The sequence below is a fragment of the Carcharhinus amblyrhynchos genome, chromosome 21 (assembly GCF_965287045.1).
Source record: "Carcharhinus amblyrhynchos chromosome 21, sCarAmb.v2.hapA, whole genome shotgun sequence".
Taxonomy (NCBI): Eukaryota; Metazoa; Chordata; class Chondrichthyes; order Carcharhiniformes; family Carcharhinidae; genus Carcharhinus; species Carcharhinus amblyrhynchos.
In genome coordinates, this window is record NC_137344.1 from 7,522,575 (window position 1) to 7,550,572 (window position 27,998).

A 27,998-nucleotide genomic window follows, 5' to 3' on the forward strand; every position below is an offset into this window, starting at 1 on the left:
ACAGTCTGCTACAGCCTCAGACAATTACCGGGGAGAGGGATAGAGTTTGTACCCAATGAATGGACTTTTGTGATGACCATAGACAATGGGTTCTATCTTCCCAGTATTCAATTGGAGGAAATTTTTGCACATCCATTATTACTGTGTAGAAGCATGATGTTTAGCTAATTCATTGTTCTAAAGACTATTTGGTGACATATTTCCTTGTCTATTCCAGGGTGGAAAAGGAGAAGGCGCAGGCTGCTGAGCAACAAGCAAAGGTTAGTGAGCAGAAGAAGTCCGAAGAGTTCAAGGCCCAACTGGAGGCCCAGCTTAAGCAGCAGCGCTTGGCTGCTCAGCAGGTGGGAAGGCATGAAGTTTCCTAGTCCCACCTGTCATTAAACTGCATTGAATTTAACTTTTTAAAGGAATGTACAGTTTTTTTAGGAGGATGAAGGAAAGATATAGTTATTTTGATGTAAATATGTTGAGATATTTTTGACTTATGTTTATGCTGCTGCAAAATATTTTGAGTTTATTAATTCTGATGGTGCAGAATTTGTATTTTTGCATCCTTTGACAAAGTGGTAAAAAAATGACGTGCTATCAGTGTCCCTTTGCAGTTCCAAGTCTCCTTAAGGTTGTCGGCGACATGATGTCCTGCATTAAACAACTGTGGGAAAAATTGATGGCCCGTCTTGTGATTATACACCTTTGCCAAACAGACCTAATTTGACTGGCCTACGGTCACCCATGTTCTCAGTCAATCAATGTTGTTCTGTGGAAGGCTTTTTCAATTGCAGAGTTTTGCAATTAAGTAGAAAGTATTAAAATATTTTAATGACCTTCACTTTTACTTCAGTTTGATAATGTATTAAACTATTTTATTATTTTGGGGCTTTTTATAAATATTGGAAATCTCTGTTCCCTCCTTCCATGATATTAATTTGGAGATTAGCCCAGTGTCTTGTATATTTCTAAAGTGTAGGTACTAATTAATACTGAAATTGATTTGTTTTCACCTACACAAACTAAAGAATTCAAATCCTAATGTGATTAGGAGAGTGGTGTTCCTGAAATGTTACGTATCTTGTATATTATGTTGGTGTATTGTGTTTTTGAAAGTAAGAAAAGTTGTTTGAATGTTATAGATGGTAATGACATTGCATTTTAATATTCTGTTACCCATCTATGTAAGTGGTAAGGGTGAATTTACACAAACCGAGGTTGAGAGAAGAGAAAATGGAAACATTGAAATATCTCATTTGCACAACCTTCTGAGAAGACACCCAAAAATAGGAATATTGCCATGCATCACTTATCTTTGTGTTCTGTAAACATATTCAGTGGTTCTGTGTGGGGAAAATGTTTTGTAACTTCCGTTGTACCTTAACAGAAGCGCCTTGAGCAGCAGAAACTATCTGCCACTCCAAGTTCTTCTTCTACTGCCTCTACAATCAACAGTACTGCTACCACTGTTGCCACTCCCCAGAAGTTAATGGTAGGCTCCTTGACAGGACAGGTCTCTCCAGGAACAAAAGTGGTATTTACTACAGCAAAAGTGGGTTCACCAACTACAGTGACATTCCAGCCTAACAAGAATTTTCAGCAGAGCTTTGCTACTTGGATCAAACAAGGCCAGAGTGGGTCAGGTATGTACCTCTGTGGATACAACGCATCGATACTTGAGAGCTTGTAATAAAGGAAGGTGATCATGAGTGCAAGTGCACAGTTCCCAATATCAGCAGTGATGTCCAACAGAAATTAATTTCTTCACTAAAATTGGGGAGGAAAATATAACATTTTTCCTGTGAAATATTTATATTTTAATAGTAATAATGACAGGAACACAAGTTGGAAAGAAACTTGAATTTTTACACATTTTGCTCCTTTGTGATTTGGGAACATCACTGATCCAGTTATTCAATATTCTCTGCATTCATAGTTTGATAAAAAAACAGTGTATTTGTCTTTATGACTCAGTGATGAACTTGAAGTGCAACCAGATGAACTATTACAATGAATGCAATGTGCTGCTGAGCCACACAGTCACAGTTAAATTAACTGATTTGACCTGGCATGATGTAGAGAGAATATATTTGTCATGGGGCTGAAGGGGAACATTGGACAGAGTGCTGTCTTGATCACAATCCAGTTGTCATTGATTAAAAGTGTACCTTTCTGTGCACCCAGGCAGCTGTTGCGTATATGATTGTTTTATTGCTTGGGATTAAATAAATCTTGGAAAATGCGCACAACTTTTCTTATACTTTTTAAAGTATTGAGTAAATGTGATTTTTTTTCAATATGCATGTTCAGTATATTTAAATAACTCTTTGTTCTATATACAAAAACATTTCTTTGTTCACTCACTAGATAGGTGTTCATGCAAACACTCTTTTACAGTAAATTATTTGCCTCTTTGGAATTAGATTAAAACTAAATATGTGAAATTTTAGTATTAGCTGAGTTTTAATTTGGTAATGTCAAGTTAAACAACTGGCTTCTCTCACCATTTGAGAGTTGTTCGAATACAAACCTCAGGTGTGAACAAAGTAATGAAAGCCTAAGTGTTCTTTATATCTCTTGTCCATTTTCTGCTAGTCACCAGCACAGTTGCCACCACAGGTACAACCATTGCCACCACAGGTCAGACGTTCCAGATCACAGGCAGTCCTGTAACCATGACAGGCAAGGTGATAACTGCTAAGCTTCCACTCGCTGCAAACAGCAAAATCCTCACCGTCAATGTGCCAACCACTCAAGGAGGTAGGGTGGAGAGTGTATTATTTCATAAGTTATGTTGTGGAGAGCCCTGTGGTTGAATATGTGCACAAGTGTTTGTTGGAAGACAACTAAGGCTGTAGTTCTTTTGAATATGTCTTGTGAGATTATCTTCATTATTGTGTGTTCCGTTTTGTTTTTGACGTTTAATACAAAAAGCTTTGGATGGGGAAACTTTTTTGCAACCTTTGGCAGCCCTGTGAGTGGGGCAGGGTGGGATGGTGTGATAGGTCTGCTGATCTTCCTTTATCAAAGATTGGCAGTTCTACTTTGACAAGAGAAGGAAGGGTGAATCTCCATTTGACTTTATCAGCAGGTGTATTTTAAACTTGAGCTTCCAAGTTTCCATTGTAGTGCTTTAATTCATCTTGAAACTATTGTTGAAAATCTGGAGATTCTCAGCAGTGCACACAAGAAATCATAATCTTGTTGTTCTCACTTCATCAGTATTAACCTGATTCTGGTGATTTTTAATTCATTCATGGGATATGGGCTTTAGTGACTAGGTTAGCATTTGTTGTCCATCCCTAATTGACCGTGATAAAGTGGTGTTGGTGAGTGGCCTCTTGAATCACTACAGCTCATGTGGTGTAGGTACATCATCTACTGTGCCAACAGGGAAAGAGCTCCAGGATTTTGACCCAGTGGCAGTGAAGGAACGTGATATATTTCCAAATCAGCATGATGAGTGGCTTGGAGAGCACTTTTCCAGGTATTGATGTACCGATGTGTCTGCTGACTTTGTTCATCTAGATAATAGGTGTAGTCATTGGTATGCAAGGTGCTGTCTAAGAAGCCTTGTTGAGTTCCTGTATTTATACTTTCAAAACACAGATGGATCATTACAGTAGGTAGTGTATGAGTGGTCAGTGCCCATGTTTCACTGAGTATTCAGAACCCTGAGGCTGGGTTGTTATAATGGAGAAGCCATAAAGAATCTTTCTGAATTTTTCAATAAACCATGCCTGAGAAGGTTACATTTTCAACCTAACAGTCAGAGATGTGTCCTGTCAAATGAATGAAGTGGAACGGAATTGATCCATTGCATGTCCAGTCCTTAAGTGATGCTAGCATCTCATGCATGTTCCATCTACAGTACTTCCTGCCACACAAATTGATGTTATTAGTGAACTTGCATATATAGCTCTCTATGCATTCAACTAATCTGATAAATATAGCAGAGGGCTGATATCCTCATATGGATCCCTGGAGGATGCCACTAGTTTTATCCGGCCAATTGGAGTACATAGCCATTATCACAACTCTGTCCTGTCTCCTAACTAATTCCCTATCCAAATCAACAGATGGCCACCAAATCTGTGTACTTTCATTTTTGGTAATGGTTACGTTGTGGAACCTTACCAAAATGTCTTCTGGAAATCCACCTAACTAACATTTGACAATTACTTATCCACCTTGTTTGTATCCTCCAAATATTCAAGAAGGTTAGTTATGTGTGACTTGCTTTTAAAAAGTCCAAGCTGATTCTCTTACCAGTTTATATTTGCCCAATACTCTGTCACTCTGTCCCCCATAGCAGATTCCCCACACACGTCAAACCAGGAGCATCACAATATTCACGTATTTCCGTTTCTACAATATTTGTTTAGTCTTAACCCAGTGACCTGTATGTGTTGCCGTTTTACACTGTAGAATTCCGTCAGAAAAGAGATACAGAAGGCTGAGAACATGTACCAAACAACCCCAGAACAGCTTCTTCCCTGCTGCCATCAGACTTTTGAATGGACCCATCTTATGTTTTGATCTGTCTCTACACCCTAGCTATGACTGTAACACCACGTTCTGCACCCCCTCCTTTCCTACTTCTCTATGTACTCTATGAATGGTATGCTTTGTATAGTGCGCAAGAAACAGTACTTTTCACTGTATACCAATGCATGTGATAATAAATCAAATTGTCACTTGTCTATATTGAATATTTATGCCTTTTTTGTTTTATAGGTGTAGTTCAGGTACAGCAAAAGGTTCTGGGAATCATTCCATCAGGCACTACTTCCAGCCAGCAAACCTTTACTTCATTCCAGCCAAGGGCCACCACTGTAACTCTTCGACAGAATGCACCAGGTACAACAACTACAACTCAGCAGGTACAGGTATTTATTATTTTTATTTAACATTATTTTAGACAGTACATGTCCATTTTCTTTTGATTACATTATAGTCTGGGTGTTTGTGCAAATGTTTCTTCCACCTGACCTGCAGTTTTTATTTAAATTGCAGTTAGTTTACAAACTCCACACCATTTGGATAAGAGCAAAAGAGCTTAATTACACAAACTTTAGTAAAATGTTATTTACTAATGTAAATAGGCATAATGAGTAGAATGTCCTCCTCCTGTGCTGTGAGCTCATCTCCTTGCATTCATTGCACTTGAACAAATTATATTTACACAACTCTTCTGCTTAAATAAACCCAACACCTGAGGCAACGTAATTTTTGACCAGTGTTAGTGAATGCCAGCTTAAAATGTGGACTCTCTAAGATGCAGTGTAGGGGACTGTATCAAGCTGTCGCATTCTGGACTGCAGTAAATTTACTTAACAGTAGATAAATCTGGCAATGAATAATACTAATGCATCAGTTGCAGCTGAAATTAAATTAGCTCTTGACAAAGAACACAAACAGTATTTGGAATCTTGGTACGAAATTTGCTATTCTTTTACTTTTGCATTTAATATACAAAGTGATGTTTGCATTTCTCACTGTTCACAGCTCCCAGCTAATTGTTGCAACCTCCAAATTGAATATCACTGATTTGTGTGATTTAATTTCTGTAAATATTTCCTGAGGACAATATATGGGGCTTCCTGCATTCTGATAACTTGACGACCCAATTCAACAGGGACCGACCAGTCATACATATAACTGAACCAATCATGCAGAATTGTTTAATTTGAATTATAGAGCTCAATGATTTTCACAAGCCTGTAACCTCTGAGACTAATGACCAAATCCTTCAACAGTTGTATCTATCTAGGCTTAGGACATGAAGCTGCTACTGGTTTTTAAACCGTTTAGCATTATGACTGGGTTTAAAAATAGTTGATTGTTATCGATGTTTACTACTCTTAGTGATAAGTTTCCATGGTACATGAAAGAAGATATGTTTGCGCTTTCTTGTTATATAGCTGTTTCAGATACAACTCCTCTATTTTGGTGTCTCTCTTCAATCAATAGTTGTTCCCATTTTTCATTCCTCCCCACCAACTTTCAATATCCAACCATTTAAATCAATAATCAATGATTGTTTTGGCACCATATCGACAAAGGCTTTTTTGATGCTGATCAAATTATTTTCTTCATTGTAGAAAAGAGCTGATGGCTTCTTCAACTGCACTAGTAAATGGGGTTTGATGCTTGTTGCGATGGCTGTAAGCGCCAATAGGTCTAATCTACCTCAAAGAAGCTAGTAGAGTGACTGCACCAATTGTCTATTATTTCTGTTCTCTCTTTCCTCCCAATTTAAGAAAATCTGAGATTTACAATTTCCGCCACTGCAGACCTGTGGTTTTCTTAGAGGTTTGTGGCTGGGATCGGAAGTAAATTTTTTCATGTCTCCCAGGCATATGTAAATTGAAGTTGATTCCTATGGCATATAACGTAATGTCTCTTTGGATGTTTCTTGGGCAATTTTACAGTCAATAGAATCTTATTCACCCTATCACATAGCCAAATAGTTATTGGGATCTTTTGAGCTCGTTTATCATAAGAACATAAGAACATAAGAAATAGGAGCAGGAGTAGGCCATCTAGCCCTTCGAGCCTGCCCCGCCATTCAATAAGATCATGGCTGATCTGTCGCTGCTCAGTTCCACTTTCCCACTTTCTCCCCATAACCCTTAATCCCCTCTCTTATCAAAAACCCATCAACCCGCGTCTTAAAAATATTTAGCGAGGCAGCCTCCACCACTTCAACGGGCAGAGAATTCCAGAGATTCACCACCCTTTGAGTGAAGAAGTTCCTCCTCAACTCCGTTCTAAACCACCCCCCTTTTATCTTGAGGCTGTGCCCCCTAGTCCTACTGTCTTTTTTGAGCGGGAAGAGTCTCTCCACCTCTATCCTATCCATCCCATTCATCATCTTATACGTCTCAATGAGATCTCCCCTCATTCTTCTAAACTCTAACGAGTACAAGCCCAGTTTATTCAGCCTCTCCTCATAGCTCATGTTGGGGCAGGAGAGGTGGCGGAGGAATCAACACATTCTGTTGCATTTCACAAGTTAGGTGAAACTGATCAGTTTTATTTTGTAATGGCTCTGAATTCTGAAGACTTGTTTTAAGTACATCCTCTGATACGATGCTTGGCATTTGCATTACCATCTGGAAATTAATGTATTGTAATGTTTTACGCTAGGTCCTCGCAACAGGAGGAACAACACAGATACGTCCTGGTGTTACAGTTATAAGAGCACCTTTTCAACAGGCAGCGGCCATTGGGAAAGCTATTATCCGTACGCCTTTGATGGTACAGCAAGGTATACTCCCAGCCAGTAGGTTCATCGTTATACTTCTCAAATGTATGATGTATCAACCAATCCGTTAATTCTTCCCATCTATTATGTAGGTTTAACTATCTGTTCTATTTTTGTCTTGTCACCCTCGATTTATAGTACTGAATCTCCTATTACAGCCTTATGGTTCTCTTCTACTTTCAATTCAAATTCTATTTTCTATTTGAAAATTTCATTGTGGGTACACTGCTTGCTCATTAAAAAATTCACACAAACTAATAATTAACAATGAGTAAAATAAGCTATGTGACAAACCATAAGCATGAAATCCCTTGTCACTGCAATGTAGCACCATCTTATTTCAAAATATACAGACAAGTTTCTCCTCTTAGTGGGAGGGCTGGGAGAAGAGAAGGATTAGGAAGTCGTCACCTTTCCAAGGAAACCTGTCCTAGAGACATGAGAAGCAATGGGCACAAACAGTTGTTCAGTCCTTGGTTAACGTGGCAGTGTAGGCACCATCTATTTGATGTTCCTCCGTCCCTCCTTCCGCAATCTTCACCTTATTCACTTGTAGGTGGTCATAGCCACAACTGTTTCTTTGAAATTTGTTTTCATAATTCATCAGCTTTATCACTTTCCTGGAGTCCCATGTAGGGCTTGAGACAATATCTTTGGGATTAAGAACCCTATTACCTATCAGTTGACCTATCCAAGTTGTGCACAAATTGGGATTTGCTTATTCTTTCAGAACCATGCCCAAGTCTTCTGCCTCCACATGCAAGTTGCCTTTTGGTCTTCACAGGCTCTAAACTTTCCTTGGTTATTTTTTAATGCTTTATGTACTGAGAAAACATTTTTTTTGAGGCTTTCCTTGATTTTACTTACCAATTTTCTCACGCCCTCTTTGCTTTCCTAATTTCCTTTTTAGTTTTATCCCTGCACTGTCTATATTCCTCTGTTTTCTGCTGTATTGAGCCTTTGGAATAAGAACATAAATAGGAGCAGGAGTAGGCCATCTAGCCCTTCGAGCCTGCCCCGCCATTCAATAAGATCATGGCTGATCTGAAGTGGATCAGTTCCACTTTCCTGCTTTCTCCCCATAACCCTTAATTCCCTTGTCTATCAGAAATCTGTCTACCTGTGACTTAAATATATTCAATGAGGTAGCCTCCACCACTTCAATGGTGAGAGAATTCCAGAGATTCACCACCCTTTGCTCAAACGGTCTTCACTCAAAGGGTGGTGAATCTCTGGAATTCTCTGCCCGTTGAAGTGGTGGAGGCTACCTCGCTAAATATATTTAAGACGCAGGTAGATAGGTTTTTGGTAGGCAAGGGGATTAAGGGTTATGGGGAGAAAGCAGGAAAGTGGAACTGAGCCACTTCAGATCAGCCATGATCTTGTTGAATGGCGGGGTGGGCTCGAGGGGCTGGATGGCCTACTCCTGCTCCTATTTCTTATGTTCTTTGACTGAAGAAGTTCCTCCTCAACTCTGTTCTAAAGTGCCCCCCCGCCTTATTTTGAGACTGTGCCCTCTAGTTCTGTTTTCCTTTCTAAGTGGGAAGAATCTCTACCTCTACCCTATCTAGCCCCTTCATTATCTTATATGCCTCTATAAGATCCCTCCTCAGCCTTCTAAACGCTAACAAATACAGGCTCAGTCTATTTAATCTCTCCTCATAAGCTAACCCTCTCATCTCCAGTATCAGCCTGGTATCTAATATAAGCTGCTTATGTTGCTTTATCTGACTGTTGTATATTCTTGGCTCTGGATGGATGGGTCTACATTTGGGAGTTGACTATTTTTCTTCAAAAACATATTTGCTTTCAACCCTCTTTGGGTTCTTCATGAAATCTTGTGGCTGCTCTGACATGGGTTTATCTTCAAGTAGCTGTTTCTAATCCGCTTTTAACAAACAGCATCTCTGCTCAGATGTGATTTATACAACATCTGTTTGGCTTTTGGGTGCATGCTGGCCAAACTCGATTCGTCCTCTGTCATTCATATCTATGCATTTTCCTCAAGGGTCACCGATTAATGATCAAAAGGCTCTCTTGCCCACCTCGTTATTCTTTGGTCATTGATGTACTAATTTTAATGGTCTCATTATTGCAAATATGATTTTGTTTTAGGTAAAATTCCATGTATCCATTTAATTCATTTGCGCCCTATAGTTTAAATCAACGCTCCTTTCGTGACAAGGACTTGGGAGTTCACACTTTGCCCACCTCATTAGAATCATAGAATGTCACAATACAGAAGAAAGCCAACCAGTCTACTGTGTATTTACTGAGTCTGTGAAGACTTATGCACTTAATTCAATTCCCTCATCCTTTCTCCATTTTCCTTTTTTTATATTTCTCAAGTATTTAATTATTTTCCTGTCTTTCTGATGTTGCTTCATAGTTTGACATGTCACAGGTTTGCCAACACTCTTCTGTGCTGTGCGAGCCAAAGCTGTGTATTAAGTATATTTAAAAGTAGAAATGATAAACTGGCTCAAAGCTCTTTACAACCAATAAAGTAGTCACTATTATAATGTAGGAATTTAAATTAATTCAAAGTTGAAGAAAATTTGTGAAATTTTAGATTGTTAGATAACATTAACAACAAGATTGGAAGCAGATGTTTGTTATAACAAAAGGCTGACAAAGCAAATCATAACCTACATTAATGCAGATACTTTGGTTGCCTTCCAGCTCAAAACCAACAGGTGGTTACTCAGATCATCCGTGGACAACCAGTAACAAGTGTGTCAAGTACAGGTAATTTGGTTCAAAGTTCAACACAAAAGATGGTGACTGCACCAAGTGCAGCTATGCAACCTATCCAAAGTCGGCCTGCCACACCACAAGGCCAGCAGCCAGCCCAGCGACCACAACAGGGACAAGTCCGGTTAACCATGGCGCAGCTTACCCAGCTCACACAAGGACAGGTAAGTGTGGAGGAGTTTTGGTCGTGAATTCTTCAGTTTTGGAGTTATTTAAAAAAAGTTTTGACAAGTAACAAGTAGTCCATTTTACTCTGAATACTATCCATTCCATTAGTCAGTAGCTTCTAACCCATAAGAACAGCATTTAATAAGTTTTCTTTCAACTAATTCTGGGTTTTGGGGGGTGGGGGTGAATTTCGGTGGGGGGAGCGGACATTTGCAAAGCAGAGGTCAATAGATTTCTCAAGGTTAATGAGGATAGTGCAGGAGCTTGCTATTGAGGGAGAAGATTAGCCATTATCAAGTAAATGACAGAGCAAGCTTTAGAGGCCGGATGATCTATTTTTTTGGTCCTATGTTTCTATAAGTGGATTGTTCCATGTTGTTTTAAAGTTGTCATTTATATAAAAACAGTCTTAACAGGCAATATTTGCAGATAATTTTATTTTCCAAAGCACTGTCTTGAGAGTTGAATTCTTCAAATTCGTACCCAAGTGTATATCTAGTAGTGTAATTTTGAAATTGTCAAAAGCATTATGTTGCTAGATTCAGTGCTCATCAGCTTCAGGCGTCATAAAATTTGGGAGTGTATGCTTTTTTAGCAACAGTGTATTGAAATTCAGGCTCCATCACCAGAAGAAATAACACCACAAATTCTCTCTCAACTTGGCAATAAATTAGACGGGGGAATGGGTGGTGCTGTTATTTTTTTTTGGTTTAATCTGTACTCATGTTAATCCAGCATTGCTCTCATACTGTCTCTTTGCAATTCCTTCTGTAAAATTTCAGCTGAGAATAGCAAACAGGGTTTTTCTAAAGGTAGAGGTGTACACAGATACAGACAGAACTTTTCTAATTGATGATCATGCTCCTGTCCTTGTAGAGCGGAGGTCAGGGATTAACTGTGGTGATTCAAGGGCAGGGACAAACAACTGGACAGCTTCAACTTATCCCACAAGGTGTATCAGTAATTCCTGGGCCAGGACAACAGTTAATGCAGGCTGCCATGCCAAGTGGGACCATTCAGAGGTTTCTCTTCACACCTCTGCCAACAGTAACAGCATCAGCTGCTGCGACAACTGTAGCTTCTGCAACAACAGCAGCACCAGGTATTTACAACATTTTAGCTAAAAGCTTGGCAACAAATAACTAGGGAATAGGATTTTTAAAAGGTCAGTTTCTAAATGCTGGAATTTCGCAAATACTAATTTGTATTTTCAAGCGATCAGTGAATTAATGTTAGTCTTGGACCTCACACACCCAATGAAAATATGCCCCTCAGGACCAAGTTAATGCTTGAAAGCTAACGTCTCATTATATTTGAGCATGTACAATATATGCAAAAACATTGAATATTTTCACACTGTAGGAAATTGTAGTGATCTAGAGAAGTTAATGTTACAATTTATTATATAAATTGAACACTGGTTTTATTACTTAATGAAATTACCAGTGTCATATGTGTGAGATGCTGTGTATATATATATATATATATATTTTATTTAATCTTTTACAGTTGCAGCAGAACAGAAACAGGTGCAGACACATGTACAACAAATGCAAGCTCCAATCCAACCATCACCTCAGCCTCCGCCACCTTCTGTTCAGACTTCAGTTGCCTCTCAGCCGCTACCTTCAATACAACCTGCCCAAACACAACCAGCACAAGCCCAACCTGTTGTCCAAGTACAAGCTCCACCTCAAGCTCAGCCTGTTGTCCAGGTACAAACTCCACCACAAGCTCAAGTTCCTCCTGTCCAAACTGGGAATCAGCTAACTGTACAGTCCCCTCCTCGACCTCAGCTGCAACCCCAGCAACATCAGGCCAGTGTACAGACAATAGCTCCTCAGCCTCAACTTCAACCCCGAGTTCCAACTCAGATGACCGCTGACACCCAGGCACTGCCTCAGGTCCCTCAGGGTGTAGTTCAACATCAAATCAAACTCCAGGTCCCTGTTCAGATTCAGCAACCAGGTCTGACTGCAGCTCAGCAGATCCAGAATGTGGTCAGTGTGCAAGCAGCCAGTGTCCAGGAACAATTGCAGCGAATCCAGCAAATTCGCGAGCAGCAACAGCATAAGAAACAGCTGCAGATAGAAGCTAAGAGAGAGCACATGCTACAGACTGCAAACCAAAATGAAATTATTCAGAAACAGGTAAATAAATCCTGTGGTGGAGAATAACTCTATTTACTGGGTGCGTTAAGATTTTTTTAGATTGTGCATTGATTACTATTGCCACTTAGGAAATATTGCATTCGACCAATTCCTTCACAATCTGCCATATGTGTGGCTGCCAAGTATTTGGGAATTGCGGCCATTACATGAGATTCAAGGCAAGTGAAAAAAGGTCATAATAAAAATGAATTCTGTCCATCTTATGGAATTCTGATTCTTAAATTTATTTTGTCAGTTTTTTTCCAGGGCACCTGTGCCCCTTAGAAGGTGCACATTAGCAACAGCGATGTCTTGTTTTAGAAAGATCATTCCCTCCACTCACAACCTTTGTCTGGTGCCTTTTGTTCTGTAAAGGATAATAATTACAAACCCACAATTTACCAATTTGTGCTTCATTTCCCTATGAAAGGTGCTTTGAAACAAACATCCTTGGAAGAAAATGGACATTATAAAGTTAGGGATAGCCAATAATACTGTGTTCTACAAGCACTTAGGTTGACTATTTTTCCTATTCTTATACTGAATGAGTCTACCATGCGTGGAATTTATGTATCTTCTCTCTTAGGTACACTCCTTACCACATGTAATAATCTCAATATGACAGCTGGTTTCCCTGTGTGTCACCGCACTGCTTAATGACTGCCTGCCTGATCATACTCGAACATAGAACAGTACAGCACTGTACAGGCCCTTCGGCCCTCGATGTTGTGCTGAGCTATGTCCGAACCCAAGATCAAGCTATCCCACTCCCTATAGTTCTGGCGTCCTGCATATGCCTATCCAAAACCGCTTGCAAGTTCCCAAAGTGTCCGACTCCACTATCACAACAAGCAGTGCATTCTGTACCCCAGCCATTCTGTGAGTAAAGAATCTACCTCGGACATTCCTCCTGTATCCCCCACCATGAACCTTATAGTTGTGCCCCCTAATAGCAGCTACATCTACCTGAGGAAATAATCTCTGCATGTTCACTTTGTCTATCCCCCTCATCATCTTATAAGTTATCTCTCATCCTGTTCCGCTCTAAAGAGAAAAGCCTCAGCTCCTCAACCTTTCCTCATAAGACCTACCCTGCAAACCAGGTGGCATCCTGGTAAATCTCCTCTGCACTCTCTCCAGTGCTTCCACATCCTCCTTGTAGTGAGGTGACCAGAACTGCACACAGTATTCCAAATGTGGTCTCACCAAGGTCCTGTATAGTTGCAGCATAACTCCACAGCTGTTAAACTCAAATCTCCTGTTAATAAATGCTAACTCTTTATAAGCCGCCTTCACGGCTCTATCCACTTGAGTGGCAACCTTCAGAGATCTGTGGATATGAACCCAGAGATCTCTCTGCTCCTCCACATTCTTCAGAACCCTGTCGTTGACCCTGTAATCCGCATTCAAGTTTGTCCTACCAAAATGAATCACCTCGTGCTTATCAGGGTTAAACTCCACCTGCCACTTTTCTGCCCAGCTTTGCATCCTATCAATGCAGCCTACAAAGAGCCCTCCATCTCATTCACTACTCCACCAATCTTGGTGTCATAAGCAAATTTACTAACCCACTCTTCAGCCCCCTCTTCCAAGTCATGATACTAAATGTGGATTTTCAAATTAAATGTTTAAAACAAGTGAAAATTAGGTCATCATCGCAAACTGAAAACATAGGCTTTTTTTTAAACAACTAATGAGACTTAAAGTTCATAATCAAATGATCAGAATTTGGTGCTGCTTCCCCACGAACCGACTAAGTGAAGCTGTAAATTGAATCAACTTTTCAGGAAGGGCTGCAACTGTAACTTAGTGGAACAGTGTATTTTGCCGCAGAAGTAGCCACAAAGAAGTGAACCGTCTGATATAAAATACCTGCTGATTTGTTTTGCTTTATAGACTTGAATGTTACTAGTGCTAATTGAATTTCCCTCTTTAGTTTTCTTTCCCCTCCCCTTACTTTAGCAAATTTGCCAACTTTTATTTTCCTCCTCCTGCCTACCTGCCCCACAAAAACAACCATCAACACTCCTTGTCTCCATGTTGTTCGCATCACTGGAGTTTTTTTAAAACTCTTCATGGCAATTTGAAAGTGTTTAGTAAATTTTTTTTGTCAAAGTTGACCATCGCACATTAACTTTTTTTCTTGTGATTAAGGTGGTAATGAAACAAAACGCTGTGATTGAGCACTTGAAAGCAAAGAGTAGGATGATGTCACCTGCAGAACGAGAAGAAAACCAGAGGTATATTTGGCTAAGAGAACTATAGTCATTTGGAGGGGGGCTATGAGATGGTAAAAGATTGTTTGAGAAGTGTAATTCAGTATCATCATCTATACCTTGACATTATTGTGTGAATGGTTTGGTGTTGTATATAGGAACATGTAGACTTCAGCCACTTGAGTCCATTTTGCCATTCTATTCGATCATGGCTGATCGAATTTCAACTGCATTTACCTGCTTTTTCTTCCTATTCTTTGCTAATCTTCCAGAAAGCTATCAACCTTGGTCTTGCATTTTTGTTTTTTAACATGTTCACAGTTTAAATGTTACATTTTACCATATTTTTGCTTGTGCCCTGCCGTATGTATTATATCATTTTATTATTTTATTCTGTAGACAGTAAATATATTTAATATTTCATTAAAATTGATAGTTTTGATCAGCTGGCCAATGTTAATTAAAAGGAAAAGAAATATATTTGCTCCCAGTTCTTCCTGATCTATACAAAGTATAATCATAGATTGAAGAAACTTTTGCTTGACGTTTTTGTAATAACTTCATTCTTACCCACAAGCAAGTCCTTAAATCAGGCCCGTTTCATTGTTAGGCCTGTCCTGTGAGATTATTGATGGATGTTTATTCTATAGAAAACGTTGGAGCCTACAACTTTGCAATTTCTGCCTGAGAACTGGATGTGGAGCTGTGTGGTTGCAGTGGTTGGCAGGTAATGCCGACTACCTGGTGCATGTTGTGAGTTTCCAAGATGATGCAGCACCAGAGTGACTAATGCAATCTAAAGCTGTAGTCCTCAGTGTTTGTTGTCTGTGCAAACTGTTGTAGTTAGTGACATCACTGGGGCAAACTAGCAGACAGGCAAATTCAAGTGAGTCTGCCTGTGGGCTAAGAGAATTGTCACTTTTGCAAAAAATCACAAAATGTCCAAATCGGTTTAATTTTCAAAAATGAACTACTCTTCATTGAGCAAAGGATACTCTTTCTTGGATTACAAACCTCCGTAACCTTCCAACACAATTTTGCCAAGACACTTGGAATGAAGAACAGGATCTTATAATTTATGTAAAAGAGCTTAACGTTCCCTTTTGTTGCAAATAAATGCCAAATTCTTAATTGCCGTGAGAAAGAGATGAGATAAATGAAAACGAAAATGTTTATCTGAAACAAAATGCCTTATTCTGGACCACGTATTAATGGTTGGATTTGAACGATGTAGAAAGTTTACATGTGAAGTCGAGGAGACAGCTAATTAAAGTACTTGGCTCTAACATGTTTTAATTAACCTAGCTCTCAATCTAACAAAATGTACTTGTGGATTATTCACCATGATCCTTAATAATTACTTCTTTTTATAATGTTTCAGCCTCTTTTGTCAACTATTGTAAAAGAATTTCTCAATGAGCATTTATAACAGGGATTTCTATCTGTTAGTGTTATTTTAAACGTGCAAAAAAAATTGCCTTTGGATTTTTTTAATATAAAAATCCATTTTGTGCTGTTACCGTTCTATCTGCTTTTAGGTGGCACTTTTTCTCCTTCATTGTTAGGGAATGAGCATCATTGGCAAGGCCTGCGTTTATTGCCCATCCTTAATTGGTTTTCTAGGCCATTTCAGAAGGCAGTTAAGTGTCAACCATATGTATATATAGGTATGTAGTCACATGTAGGCCAGACTGGATAAGGTTGGCAGATTTTCTTTTCTAAATGACACAAGTGAACCAGATAGGTTTTTAATGACAATCCAGTTGTTTCAGGATAATCGTTACTGAGACGAGCGTTTAATTTTGTTTATTCTTTCGTGGGATGTTGGCATTCTTTGCAAGGTCAGCATTTATTGCCCATCCCTGATTGTCCTTGAGAAGATAGTGAGCTGCTGCCTTTGACCACCTGCGGTCCATCTGCTGCATGTAGACAGTTCTGTCTGGAAGGGAGCTCCAGAATTTAGATCAAACAACTGAAGTAATGAGATATCATTGCAAGTCAGGATAGTGTGAGAGATTTAGAGGGGAATCTACAGGTGCTGGTAAAGTTTATTTATTAGTCACAAATAAGGATCACATTAATGCTGCAATGAAGTTACTGTGAAATTCCCCTAGTCACCCCACTCCAGTGCCTGTTAGGTCAGTGTACCTAACCAGCACGTCTTTCAGACTGTGGGAGGAAACTGGAGCATCTGGAGGAAACCCACACAGACACGAGGAGATTATGCAAGCTCCATACAGACAGTGACCCAAGCTGGGAATTGAACCCTAGTCCCTGATGTGGTGAGGCAACAGTGCTAACCACTGTGGAGTTCCTATGGAGTTCTTATCCATCTGCTGCTCTTGTCCCTCTAAGTGATACAGGTTACAGGTTTGGAAAGTGCTATCAAAAGAGCCCTGCTTTATATGACACATTGCTGCCACTGTGTGTTGGTGGTGGTGGGAGGGAATGTTTAAGGTGGTTGATGGGGCATCAAACAAATGGGCAACTTTGTCCTGGAAGGTGTTGATGATCTTGACTGTTGTTGGAGCTGCGCTCACCCAGGCAAGCGTAGAGTATTCCAAGACAAGACTTATGCCTTGTAAATAATGAACAAGCCTTGGGGAGTCAGAAATTTATTTACTCTCCTTAGAATTAAAAGCCTATGACCCACTGTTATAATAACCACTGTACTTAGATGACTGATTTATTTCAGTTCCTGATCAATAGTAACTGCCAGGATGTTGATGGTGTAAAATACAGCTATGATAACACCGTTGAATGTTTTTGGAGGCAGGGGATCATGGTTAAATTCTCTTGTTATGAAGTTAGTAATTGCCTAATACTTGTGTGGTGTGAATACTACTTGTTCCTTAACAGCCTGCATCAGTATATTGTCCAGGTCTTGATGTATATCGGTAAGGACTGCTTCTGTACCTGAGGAATTGCAAATGGTATGAACATTGTGCAAGTGTCTTCAGTTCTGACCTTATGATGGAGAGAACTCATTGATGAAGCATCTGATGATAGTTTGGTCTAGAACACTACTCTGAGGATCTCCTGCTGAAATGTGCAAGTGCTGAGATGATGGATCTCCCACATCCACAATGATCTTGCTTCATGCTTGGTAGAATATCGACCAGTGAAGAGTTTTCCTCTGATTTTCATTGACTTTTATTTTGCAAGGACTCCTTGATACAGCATTCAGTCAAATACTATAATGTCCAGGGCAGTCACGCTGGCCTATCTGCCATGATTTGAACTTGTGTATCTGTAGCATTAGTCTAAGCCTCTTGATTATCAGTAGCATTTCTACACTGTTACTGTCCCCCTCATAGTGTTTGTATTTATAAACATGTAATTTGAGTTCAAATTCGCCAGCAATAGATTTATTGAAATCCTGAGATTGAATTACATTGTGTACCCCTGCAGATAATAATTATCTTGTGCAGCTTTTAATTGTTTTTTTTAAGAACAAGTCAGCTTTGTGTTCGTATTAAGCACTGATTTTGCCTGAGAAGCCTTGTTGAAAGATTTGATTTGTACAGAAGTTTTCACAATCACAGGACGTCTCAAAAGGGTTACTGTCATTTTGAAATGCTGTTATTTGTAATGCTGGAAACCCAGCAGCCACTTTTGCACATAACGTGATGAGTTCAGAGATGGTGTCTGCAAAGGTGCAACATTCCTTCAGTACGGCACTGGAGTGTCAACAAGAAATTTGTGACCAAGTCTCTGGCATGGGACATGAACCCCAACCTTCTGCTTCAAAGGGAAAACTGACCCCTGGCTGAAATTTGTGAATGTTAGGCACTGGTGAAATAAATGCACAAGTGGAATGTACACTTAAACATTCTGTTATTGTGACTTGTAGGCAGCTGTTTTATGAATACATCCCTCTGCATTGGCGTCACGAGTGATACTGGATAATGAGAAATAATCCATTCATTCGTGAAACTTGATCTCATTGCAAGTGGAACTCATAATATACGTGAAGCTGTCTATCATTTAAAACATTAAGTAATAACTTTGGAATTCTGTGGCATTTCAAATGAATGGATTTCCCCTTCTACGTTTTATTCCTAAACCTGCAGAGATCTTGTTTTAAGAAGTTTGACATTCATTAATTGAGTTTTATTCAAAAATAGCTATCATTCTGCAACTGCAATACCATCATCCTGTTGATTGCAGTACTAGCTTGTGGTGCAGTTGGTGCAATATATATTTGCAGACCAGGAAATTTCCTGATTTTGCTCCTTGCTTATGATGATCGCCCCCAAGAGCTATTTAATTTGTTTACCTATCCTCAGAACCTTGAATTGGAATACCTAAGAAATTAATAAATTCATTTTGATGCTGCTTTCAAGGTCAGAAATTGGGAGCCTCATTGTGATTGTATAGGTTTCCCAACCAAGCAATAGCTATTACTGCAAGATCAGCACAGAATTATTTGGCTAATATTCTTGCTAATGGAAATATAGAATCCCTACTGTGCAGGAAACCATTCAGCCCATCGAGCCTGCACCGATGACAATCCCACCTACATCCCATTCCCGTAACTCCACATATTTACAGTTCTAATCCCCCTGACATTAAGGGACATTTTAGCATGGCCAATCAACCTAACCCACACATCTTTTTGCTGTGAGGGGAAACTGGACCACCAGGAGGAAACCCACACAGACATAGGGAGAATGTGCAAACTCCACATAGTCATCCAAGGCCAGAATTGAACCCAGGTCTCTGGTGCTCTGAGGCAGCAGTGCTAACCACTGCGCCACAGTGCTGCTCCTATAGCAGAAATTCTGATGCTTTCACTGCAGTATAATTTCTGTAGAAGGAGTTTAATCAAACTAAGAGCCTGGATATTCATGTCAATATGGCAGAATTCAAAGATGTGTTTTCTGAACACAACCATCAATTTGTGGTGGTTTGTAATGAAGGAAGAGATTATCATTGTAAGAAATTGTGTTTTTGCTATTGACAACAACTTGCAAAATGTTTGCAAGTTGTTGCAAATGAAGAAAAAGATCAATCATTGGAAAGTGCGTTACACGTCGTTTTAACTTCGTTATTTCTTTCTCTCTTTGGATCCAGAATGATTGTCTGTAACCAGGTTATGAAATATATTCTGGATAAAATTGACAAGGAAGAAAAACAAGCAGCAAAGAAAAGGAAACGAGATGAGAACGTGGAGCAGAAGCGCAGTAAACAGAATGCCACCAAGCTGTCAGCATTGTTGTTCAAACACAAGGAACAGTTGAAGGCTGAGATCCTAAAGAAAAGGGCATTGTTAGATAAAGAGCTTCAAATTGAGGTACAGGTATGTGACAAATAAGCATTAAGTTAATTTATTTTCTAATGATGAATTTTCAAGTTACTGGATCTTTCGCAAACATATTAAATCGCCTCATTACTTTGAAGTGCATATAATAGCATAAATGGAACCTGTGATTTTTTTTTTCATAACAAGATCTCAGTAAAGAAATTAATGATTTTAACCTTTTGTAATGTGAGGGAGAAATGTTGGCCAGAATCAGAAGAACATACAGAAGAACATATTCTTTGCCCAATTATATGGTTTCAGACGCTTAAAACTTGCGCTGAATTTCTTAGAATTGTAAAATCTTAAAGCACAATTCACCTCATCATGCCTACTTGCTCTTTGAAGGAGCTATCCAGTTAGTCACTGCCTTTACCCCATAATGTTGAATATTTTCCTTTCCAAGTATATATCCAATTCCTTTCTAAAGTTACTTACAACTTACTATTGAACAGTTTTCCACCACTCATTCAAGAAGTATATTCAAGGTCATAACTCATTGTGTAAAAACATTTCTCGTCTCCCCAGTTGCTCTACCAATTATGTTAGATCTGTCGTCTCTGGTTACTGACTCGCCTGTGGAATAGTTTCTCCTTATTTACTCTACCAAAAGCCCTCATCATTTTGATCACCTCGATTAAGTGTCCTTCACTTTCTTCATTCCAAGATCAATTCCAATTTTCTCAACTTTCCACATAATTGAAGCCCCTTCTAGTAAATGTTCTCTGCAGCCTCTCCAAGGTCTTGACATCCTTCCTAAAGCACAGAACTAGCATTGGCAAAATATTTTAGGTGAGGCCTAACTAGTTTTTATTGATGGGTGGATAAGTGAATAGGCGACACCAATTTAACATAATTGGAAGAACCAGAGGGCCACAAGGGATCAGGCATAAAACTTAGCGTAACTGCTTTGCTTTTGTGCTTTTTGCCTCTCTTTTTAAAGTCATTGATCATTTTCTGCTATTTTTGAAATAGCCTTATCAACTTGTCCTGCCATCTTCAATATTTCTTTGTGAACTAACCTCCCCAATCTCACTTTCCAGCAGGTCTCTGTTTCTGCATTACCTTTAAAGTTGTCATTTCCTTCTTATCATTCTTCCTTTCAAAATACAGCACACTGCATTAAAGTTAAGTGTCTGCCCATTCCACCAGTTGTGCCTAAGCCCTGAAGTCTGCTGCCATCCTCCTTGCTGTTCACTTTGTTTCCAAGTTTTGTGTGTCATTTGCAGATTTGGGAATTACACATCCTCCTCCGCCTAACTCCTGCTCTTTCATATGCATCATAAGCTACTGTGGTCCTAATGCTGACCTCTGGTGGGGGTGGGGGGGAGGTGAATGGAATGCTGTTTACTTCCAGTCTGAAAAAATAACCATTCACTAGTATTCTGTCTTTTAACCAATTTCATACATCATGTTTTAATTCCACAAGCTTCAATTTTGTTAAACATGTCATCTCTTAAACTGGTGTAATAATTCATTAAATTCTTGCCGTTAGGATTTTATTTCTTTGAATACCTTTGTTTTCAAACTGCCTTCCACCTTCAATTCTACAGTTGATTTCCTAAGGCATAGATTTATTTTCCTTGTTCTTGGTGTACAGATGGTAGTACAATTCAGACTAGACAGGATGATGGTTCTTCCCTTGCTTGCCAAAGAGTGGAATGCATTGCTTTCCAGGAACACTCCATCCAGCAATTCAACTTATAACTAAATTCAGCTTATCGAACTGAGGCAAATAAGTTCTGTTAGTAGACAATGTCATCACTATCAAACCTAGCTCTGTTAAAGTGTAGGTGAGATAGAAGTTAGTTAGCCGTTTGCAATAGAAAAGGTGGGATTAGGTATTTTTATCAGGATCATCCTTTAAGACAGATAAGTGTGAATTCTGGGCATAAATATCAGCACCATGGAGTCCTTTGTCTTGTGGCTGCAAGACCAGGAGGTGAAATGTAAAATTGAGAAAATTATGTTCAATATTTTGTTCCAAGTTTATCAAATCTTTGTGGGTTATCTTTTTGATCTGATGCACAGGATATCGTTTGCAGCAGTGTTCCATTATATAGAGTTGCTCACGGCTCTCAATAAATGATCACATTGGTACAGTTGCTATCACATTAATCTGTTCCTGTTGACTAAACTTTTGTTCATTTTTGTAGGAGGAGCTAAAAAAAGACAGGAATAGATTAAGGAAGGAGAAAGAGAAAGCACAGGCAGCAGCCATCCAGACTGCAGCCATTGCTGCTGCCACAAATGCCGTGCAAGCTGCAGTGACACAGAAACGAAAACGAGACGAAGAGAAAGAGCCTGCAAAGGTGAAGAAGAAAAAGATGATTTCTACTACCTCAAAAGAATCCAAGAAGGACACAAAGCTTTACTGTATCTGCAAGACACCTTATGATGAATCAAAGTATGTAATAGACAAATATTTTCCTCTATCAGTATTTCATTATTATCAAAGAAATTATCCCAGTTCCATAAAGGCTATTTGCCTTGGGTTCCATGCATTATTTCAAGCAGCTGATTCAGCTCTAATAGGTACATAAGGCCATGATCTTCAGATATATCCCCAGCAGTGCAGCTCTCTGGAATCTCTAGAATGGAGTTCTTTCTGAAAGGTTGCAAGGGAAAGCACACATTGAGCTAAAAATTACCATTAATCTGAGAAATGGAATGAGTCTCAATTTGTGTTTATCAGAGGATTGTATTTTCCTTTCTTCTCCAACTTCCACACCCTATCTGTTTGAGGATGCAGTTTCGTCCTTTCCCATGTGTCTCCTCCACCACATGCTTCCAACTCACTTCCAGGCCCCTCTAAATAAGTAGCCCCAGCTCTGTTAAGTTGAATGACTTAGTGATTTGGGGTCAGTAAAGAAGGCTCATTAATTTGAAATTGTTATCAGAAAGTAAGGAGAGGAAATTGTTTATCCAGAGTTGTTGAGATTATAGAATGATTTGCCACAGGCTAATTGAGGCACAGGCTGTTGCAGTAGTTTAAGGAAAGAGTGTTTATATTTGAAGCATGGGAGTATACAGCGACATGGCAAGAGAGCAGAACAAGGGATTAGATTTGAACTGCTCCAGCTATGAGCCAGTAGACATGATGAGTTGAATAGTCACTTCCTGTGTTGTAAGCCACGTTTTGATTACTTTTCGCAAATGTCAGGAACTTGACATGCAGAATCAAACGTGCAGGACCACAGCACAACGGTGATTTTGTACGTTGATATCCTGCGTCCCTGTGCTGCACGTATTTTATGAGGCAGCAGCTTTGAATAGATCAAATTTATTTTTCACCATTTTCTATTTCACTGATACTACCTAACATTTCAGAAAATGAGATTTTATTGAAAAATGATTGTGCACCATTCAGCTAGCCTAGTTGCACAGGTTCTTTTTGAGAGAATGCACTAGCTGTTTTCCTGTGGCTGTCCTGAGGCCAAAAACAGTATCCCCCTGTTTTGTATTCTTTCAGAATTAGTGTCGCAATAGTCATTGCTGTTTCATGATGTACACCTCTGTACTTCTCTGATTCTGTAAAACTTCAGTGGGTAGAAGGGGGTAATGAATGTTTAATCCTGTTAGCAGCGAGCATATTCTACTATACTGAAATTGGAATTATTTATGATCACATTTGTAGAGTAGTAGAGCACAGAAGAAGGCGATTCAGCCTATCAAATCTGTACCAGCACTTTCGGAGAGCAATCCAATCACTTGTCCACTTTTTCATATCCCAGTTTTTTTCTGCTTGTAGTATTTTATCCAATTCTCTTCTGAGTTTTAATGTGATTGTTTCTTGATTCAGCCTCACCACCACCCCAAAAAAATAAGGCATACTGTTTCCGAGGCAAGACTTCATGTTGGAAACTGCTGTACCTGTGCTGTTCATAGCCCACTGGTTCAAGTCTATATTTTGAGCTTTGTGTATCAACAGTTCCCTTTTTGTGAGGAGGCATTTATCTCTGCCCAGGAAGAGCAAGGTTGAGAATTCAAACTTGTAGGAATTTGCTTGGATTTTTTTTATTGCCCAATATCATTCTCAGCCACTATTGCTTCTCAGGACTTTTTAAACAAATTATGCCTAAATTTAATTCTGGAAAACAACAATGTAATAAAACTTTAGAACTGTGGGACAGTCTCTGTGCTAGTGACTTCCTAAAGTGTAGTATTATCAATTTTGGATTTGCCACACTGAAGAGAAAAGAGGCCAGAAAGGAGAAGAAAGTCTCTGATTATCATCAGACTTTCTACCTGCTGGTTTGTGACACTGCCATTGGGGTAAGTTGCTCAGCTACTCCTCTGGCCAAGCAATGTGCAGGAAGATAATTTTTATTTTTGTTTATATCCAATGCAATCCAATCAAAGTCCAATTCAGAGTCTCCAAGTGAGACATTCCAGATCCAAGCTGACAAGACAGGCAAGCTTTTTCCTCTCTTGGGCTTGATTTACATGATTCAAGCTGATTGGAGTAAACATTGCACCTTCTCCAAGGCTTGATCTCATTTGCATCTTAGCCAAAAGGCTGAGATGCCGCTTTAAAAAATTGCTTCAAATGAAGCCTCAGTGTAACCTCATGACTTCAACCAAGTGCAGAATGCCAAAACTGCACTTGATCTTAGCCAAAAGGCTGAGAAGCAATGAGAATAATCCTTTAGAAAAGATTATCACCAAAATAAGAAAGATAGCTGCAAATAAAATAGTGCGAAATGTCAGAACATCCTCTCTTATTCAGGATTGTAGCTTAACAGGCTAACCAATATCTTCAGTCTTTCCTCTGGCAAGTCTCCCACGTCCAAATTTTATGCAGCTAACATTCTTGTCTTCCTTAAAAGGGCTTTCCACTTTTGAGTAGGCAGATGGAGAGAAGTACCAGTGAGGACCACCCACTTGCTTCAGTGATTGTGTGGATAATTTGTGGATAGGAGTTGCACACATTTCCAAAATGGCAAAGGTCTATAATTGCTCAAGACCCTTTCCTCTCTCTTGTTTTCTTTCTTCATTTGCTTCCTCATGCCTACACCATTTTTCCTGCTTTCTCTTTCAGCTCCTGTATTTCATGCAACATTCCCAAACACACACACTCAGGGCATTTTCCAGTGCACCTGTTATTGATCACCAATAGGTGTGTCAGTGCATCCTGAGCTGATTCTCACCCGTTTTCCATCCTCCTTCACTTGCAAGGGACGTGGTACCGCCCCCACACCCCCCCAACAGCCTGGCTGAGATTGGGATGTTGTTCTGTGGAGTGCTGTGAAAATAAATCCATATCATCCTACCCTGGCCCGACACCAGTGTGCTGCACCACCAGGCTGCTTCTACATGAAAAGTTTGTGGCTAATAGGAAGGAAGAGAGAAACTTAAACACACTCTGATGTGTGTGTTCGTTTTTCAGGTTCTACATTGGCTGTGATCTCTGTACGAACTGGTATCATGGAGAATGTGTTGGTATCACAGAAAAAGAGGCTAAAAAAATGGATGAGTACATTTGCAATGAGTGTAAACGAGCACAGGAGGGCAGCAGCGAGGAGCTCTACTGTATCTGTAGAACACCATACGACGAATCACAGTAAGCTGAAACGTCAACAGAGACTTTTTATTGCCCTGTGATCGTTTTCCTTTTGAGTGATAGGCATGCACTGTTGGCCTCCTTGGATGTTTCTTACCCGCTAGTTGTGATGCAGACTGCATGAAATCTTGTTAAACCTGCTTGTAATATTTGCCACTACTCAGCTTTTGATAAGCTCCCATCTGCAGATCATTGTTTTTGGTGTTTCTAGTGTTTGCTTTTTCCCTTAAATTAGGATTGATGCACTATATGATATTCTACAGTCTCTTCCACTCCACTATTAAAGTTACCACCAAACTGTCCAATTTCTTTCCTCTTTGTCTCTTTGTTTATTGAAGGCATTGACTCCTAATGAGCACAATCCCACTGTGTCTTGGAACATTTTGGTGACCTGACCAAGCAAATATGCTTCATTTATGAGCTTAGGGAGTGAAGGTTGGAAGACTGTTGATCCACGTGAGGCATCACAACGAACCTAAACATGTCCTTGTCCATCCTAACACTTTTCATTAGGAATAACTGTCAGGGTTAAGACCTAAGTGTTCCCCATCTCCTGCTTACCAACTCAGAGTACTTTCATCACTATCCAAGCTAAGATCAGTCAACTGCAAAGGCTAGAAATCAATCCTGCCAGTCTGTATGCTTCTGTTACTTATTGTCTGAGCCACTTGCTGCAGCAGAGTGTATATAATCTTTCACGTACTGGGGGAACTTGTAGACGCGTATTTTACTTGGGAGTGGGGGAGTGGGACTGTTCAGGTAGGAAGAAACACTGTTGACTTTGTATAAAACAAGTTAAAGTGGCTTTAAAAAAAATGTGCAATTTCTGTAAGAGGGATTCAGAATGATGGATTTTCGAAGGTTTGTGTCTAACATGCGATTTGATTTTTACAGGTTTCAAATATCATGTCTCTTGCTTTGTTAATAAAGTTCTGTTGTGGTTTGTAAGTTTAACTTGACAAAAGAAAAGCAGTGTTCTCTCTAAAGTAAAGTTGCAAAGAATATATATTTGTTACACGTATATTGTGAATTCTATCAGTGATTGTAATGCACATCTAATTCTTTTGTGGCAATTTTTAATCTTTGTTGAAAAGCAAAAAGATAATGGGGAAATTGTTTTTATAATCAAGGACATCCCAGTACAACAATTAGGATTCTCCAATCCTTCAACGTTGTACGTAATCCTTGCATGTATTTAGGTATTGATTTCAAATTTGATTTAAGTTAAGCTTCTCCCCTCCCCTTCTCAATTCACTTATTGTTTACTGCCCACAGGTATCTTGAATCTAAAGGTACCTCATATGGTGACCATCCTTTGTGTTAACCTTCATTAAAAAGTAATGCCGAATTATGTAGCCCTGAGGCTGATGGATAACTGACAGAATGAGAATCTGGTGCTTGTCAGTCTGGATTCTGAGGCCAATTGTAGTGCACTGTTACGTTGGTTAGCACAACACAAACTGGGGATTTAACCTGGGATGATCTTGTCTGCTTGATTCAGAGTTTTTCAATTAACATTGGTGTCATCAGGAGAAACTGATAAAATAAGGACTAATCCATGGTTCATTTAGTTTATGCTATTGATGGTTTTAACCGCAAAGTTCAGTAGCAAATAATATTTGTATTTTTCAATCCCATAGATTTTACATTGGTTGTGATCGCTGCCAGAACTGGTACCATGGGCGCTGTGTTGGCATACTACAGAGTGAGGCAGATCTCATTGATGAGTACGTCTGCCCACAATGTCAGTCCACGGAAGATGCTATGACTGTGCTGAGTCCACTTTCAGACAAAGACTATGAAGGTCTTCGACGAGTGCTGCGATCTTTACAGGTGAGAGATCTTACAAGATAATTAATCCAGTTTCTGTTAACTTTGTGTTCCGTGCTGCTTTTTCTCATCTATACTTCTTTTGCTTTCACCCAAACTGCCTCTGACTAGAACACTGCTTGATGACAGATGCTGTAGCTTAGGCCAGTGATGTTGTATCTTGAACAATCCTGTGACCTGGGGGTGATGCTACTGACATTTCTATCCTTGACTCCCAAAAATTAAACTGACAGGATAACCTCTGGTAACTAGCAGCGAGCTAAACATATCTGAGAGCTTTTGTACCAAGTACCACAGTTAGATGGTGGCACAATGGTTAGCATTACTGCCTCAGCGCCAGTGATCCAGGTTTGATTCCCGGTTTGGGTCACTGTCTTTGCGGAGTCTGCATGTTCTCCCCGTGTTTGTGTGGGTTTCCTCCAGGTGCCCCAGTTTCCTCCCACAGTCTGAAAGACGTTCTAGTTAGGTCATTGGCAATGCTAATTTCTCTCTCAGTCTACCTGTACAAACACCAGAGTATGGCCAGTAGGGGATTTTCACAGTAACTTCATTGCAGTGTTAATGTAAGCCTACTTATGACACTAGTAAATAAGCTTTAAGCTGATGGAATAATCCAAACCTGAAGCAAATCTGCAGAAAGATGATGAATTTTTGAAAGAATTTTCAGAAATTTAAAACTCAGTCCCTCCTTGGTAGTGCCAAATTAAAATAATAAGTAAACTTGAGGTATGTAAAACAATTAAATGTGAGCTGCAAG

At 39.5% G+C, this 27,998-nt stretch overlaps 1 protein-coding gene and 1 non-coding gene across 23 annotated transcripts in view; one reads left to right on the forward strand and one right to left on the reverse strand.

The window, feature by feature from the left end:
- Positions 1-27,998, forward strand: part of bptf (bromodomain PHD finger transcription factor) — a 160,383-nt gene that overhangs the window by 119,817 nt on the left and 12,568 nt on the right. For 5 of the 22 annotated variants that reach the window (XM_080209381.1, XM_080209389.1, XM_080209393.1 and 2 more), the window contains 13 exons: positions 218-341; positions 1,376-1,631; positions 2,584-2,748; positions 4,726-4,877; positions 7,141-7,276; positions 9,941-10,176; positions 11,057-11,282; positions 11,690-12,330; positions 14,485-14,570; positions 19,623-19,848; positions 22,005-22,255; positions 25,238-25,411; positions 27,052-27,244. In XM_080209381.1, the coding sequence (XP_080065507.1) occupies positions 218-341; positions 1,376-1,631; positions 2,584-2,748; positions 4,726-4,877; positions 7,141-7,276; positions 9,941-10,176; positions 11,057-11,282; positions 11,690-12,330; positions 14,485-14,570; positions 19,623-19,848; positions 22,005-22,255; positions 25,238-25,411; positions 27,052-27,244 (2,866 nt within the window). The remainder of the gene's footprint in view (positions 1-217; positions 342-1,375; positions 1,632-2,583; positions 2,749-4,725; positions 4,878-7,140; positions 7,277-9,940; positions 10,177-11,056; positions 11,283-11,689; positions 12,331-14,484; positions 14,571-19,622; positions 19,849-22,004; positions 22,256-25,237; positions 25,412-27,051; positions 27,245-27,998) is intronic. The other 17 variants (XM_080209385.1, XM_080209399.1, XM_080209390.1 and 14 more) reach the window with 14 other exon arrangements.
- On the reverse strand, positions 24,285-24,484 carry LOC145356724 (U2 spliceosomal RNA). The gene has a single exon (XR_013889197.1). It is a non-coding gene; the product is annotated as a U2 spliceosomal RNA (small nuclear RNA).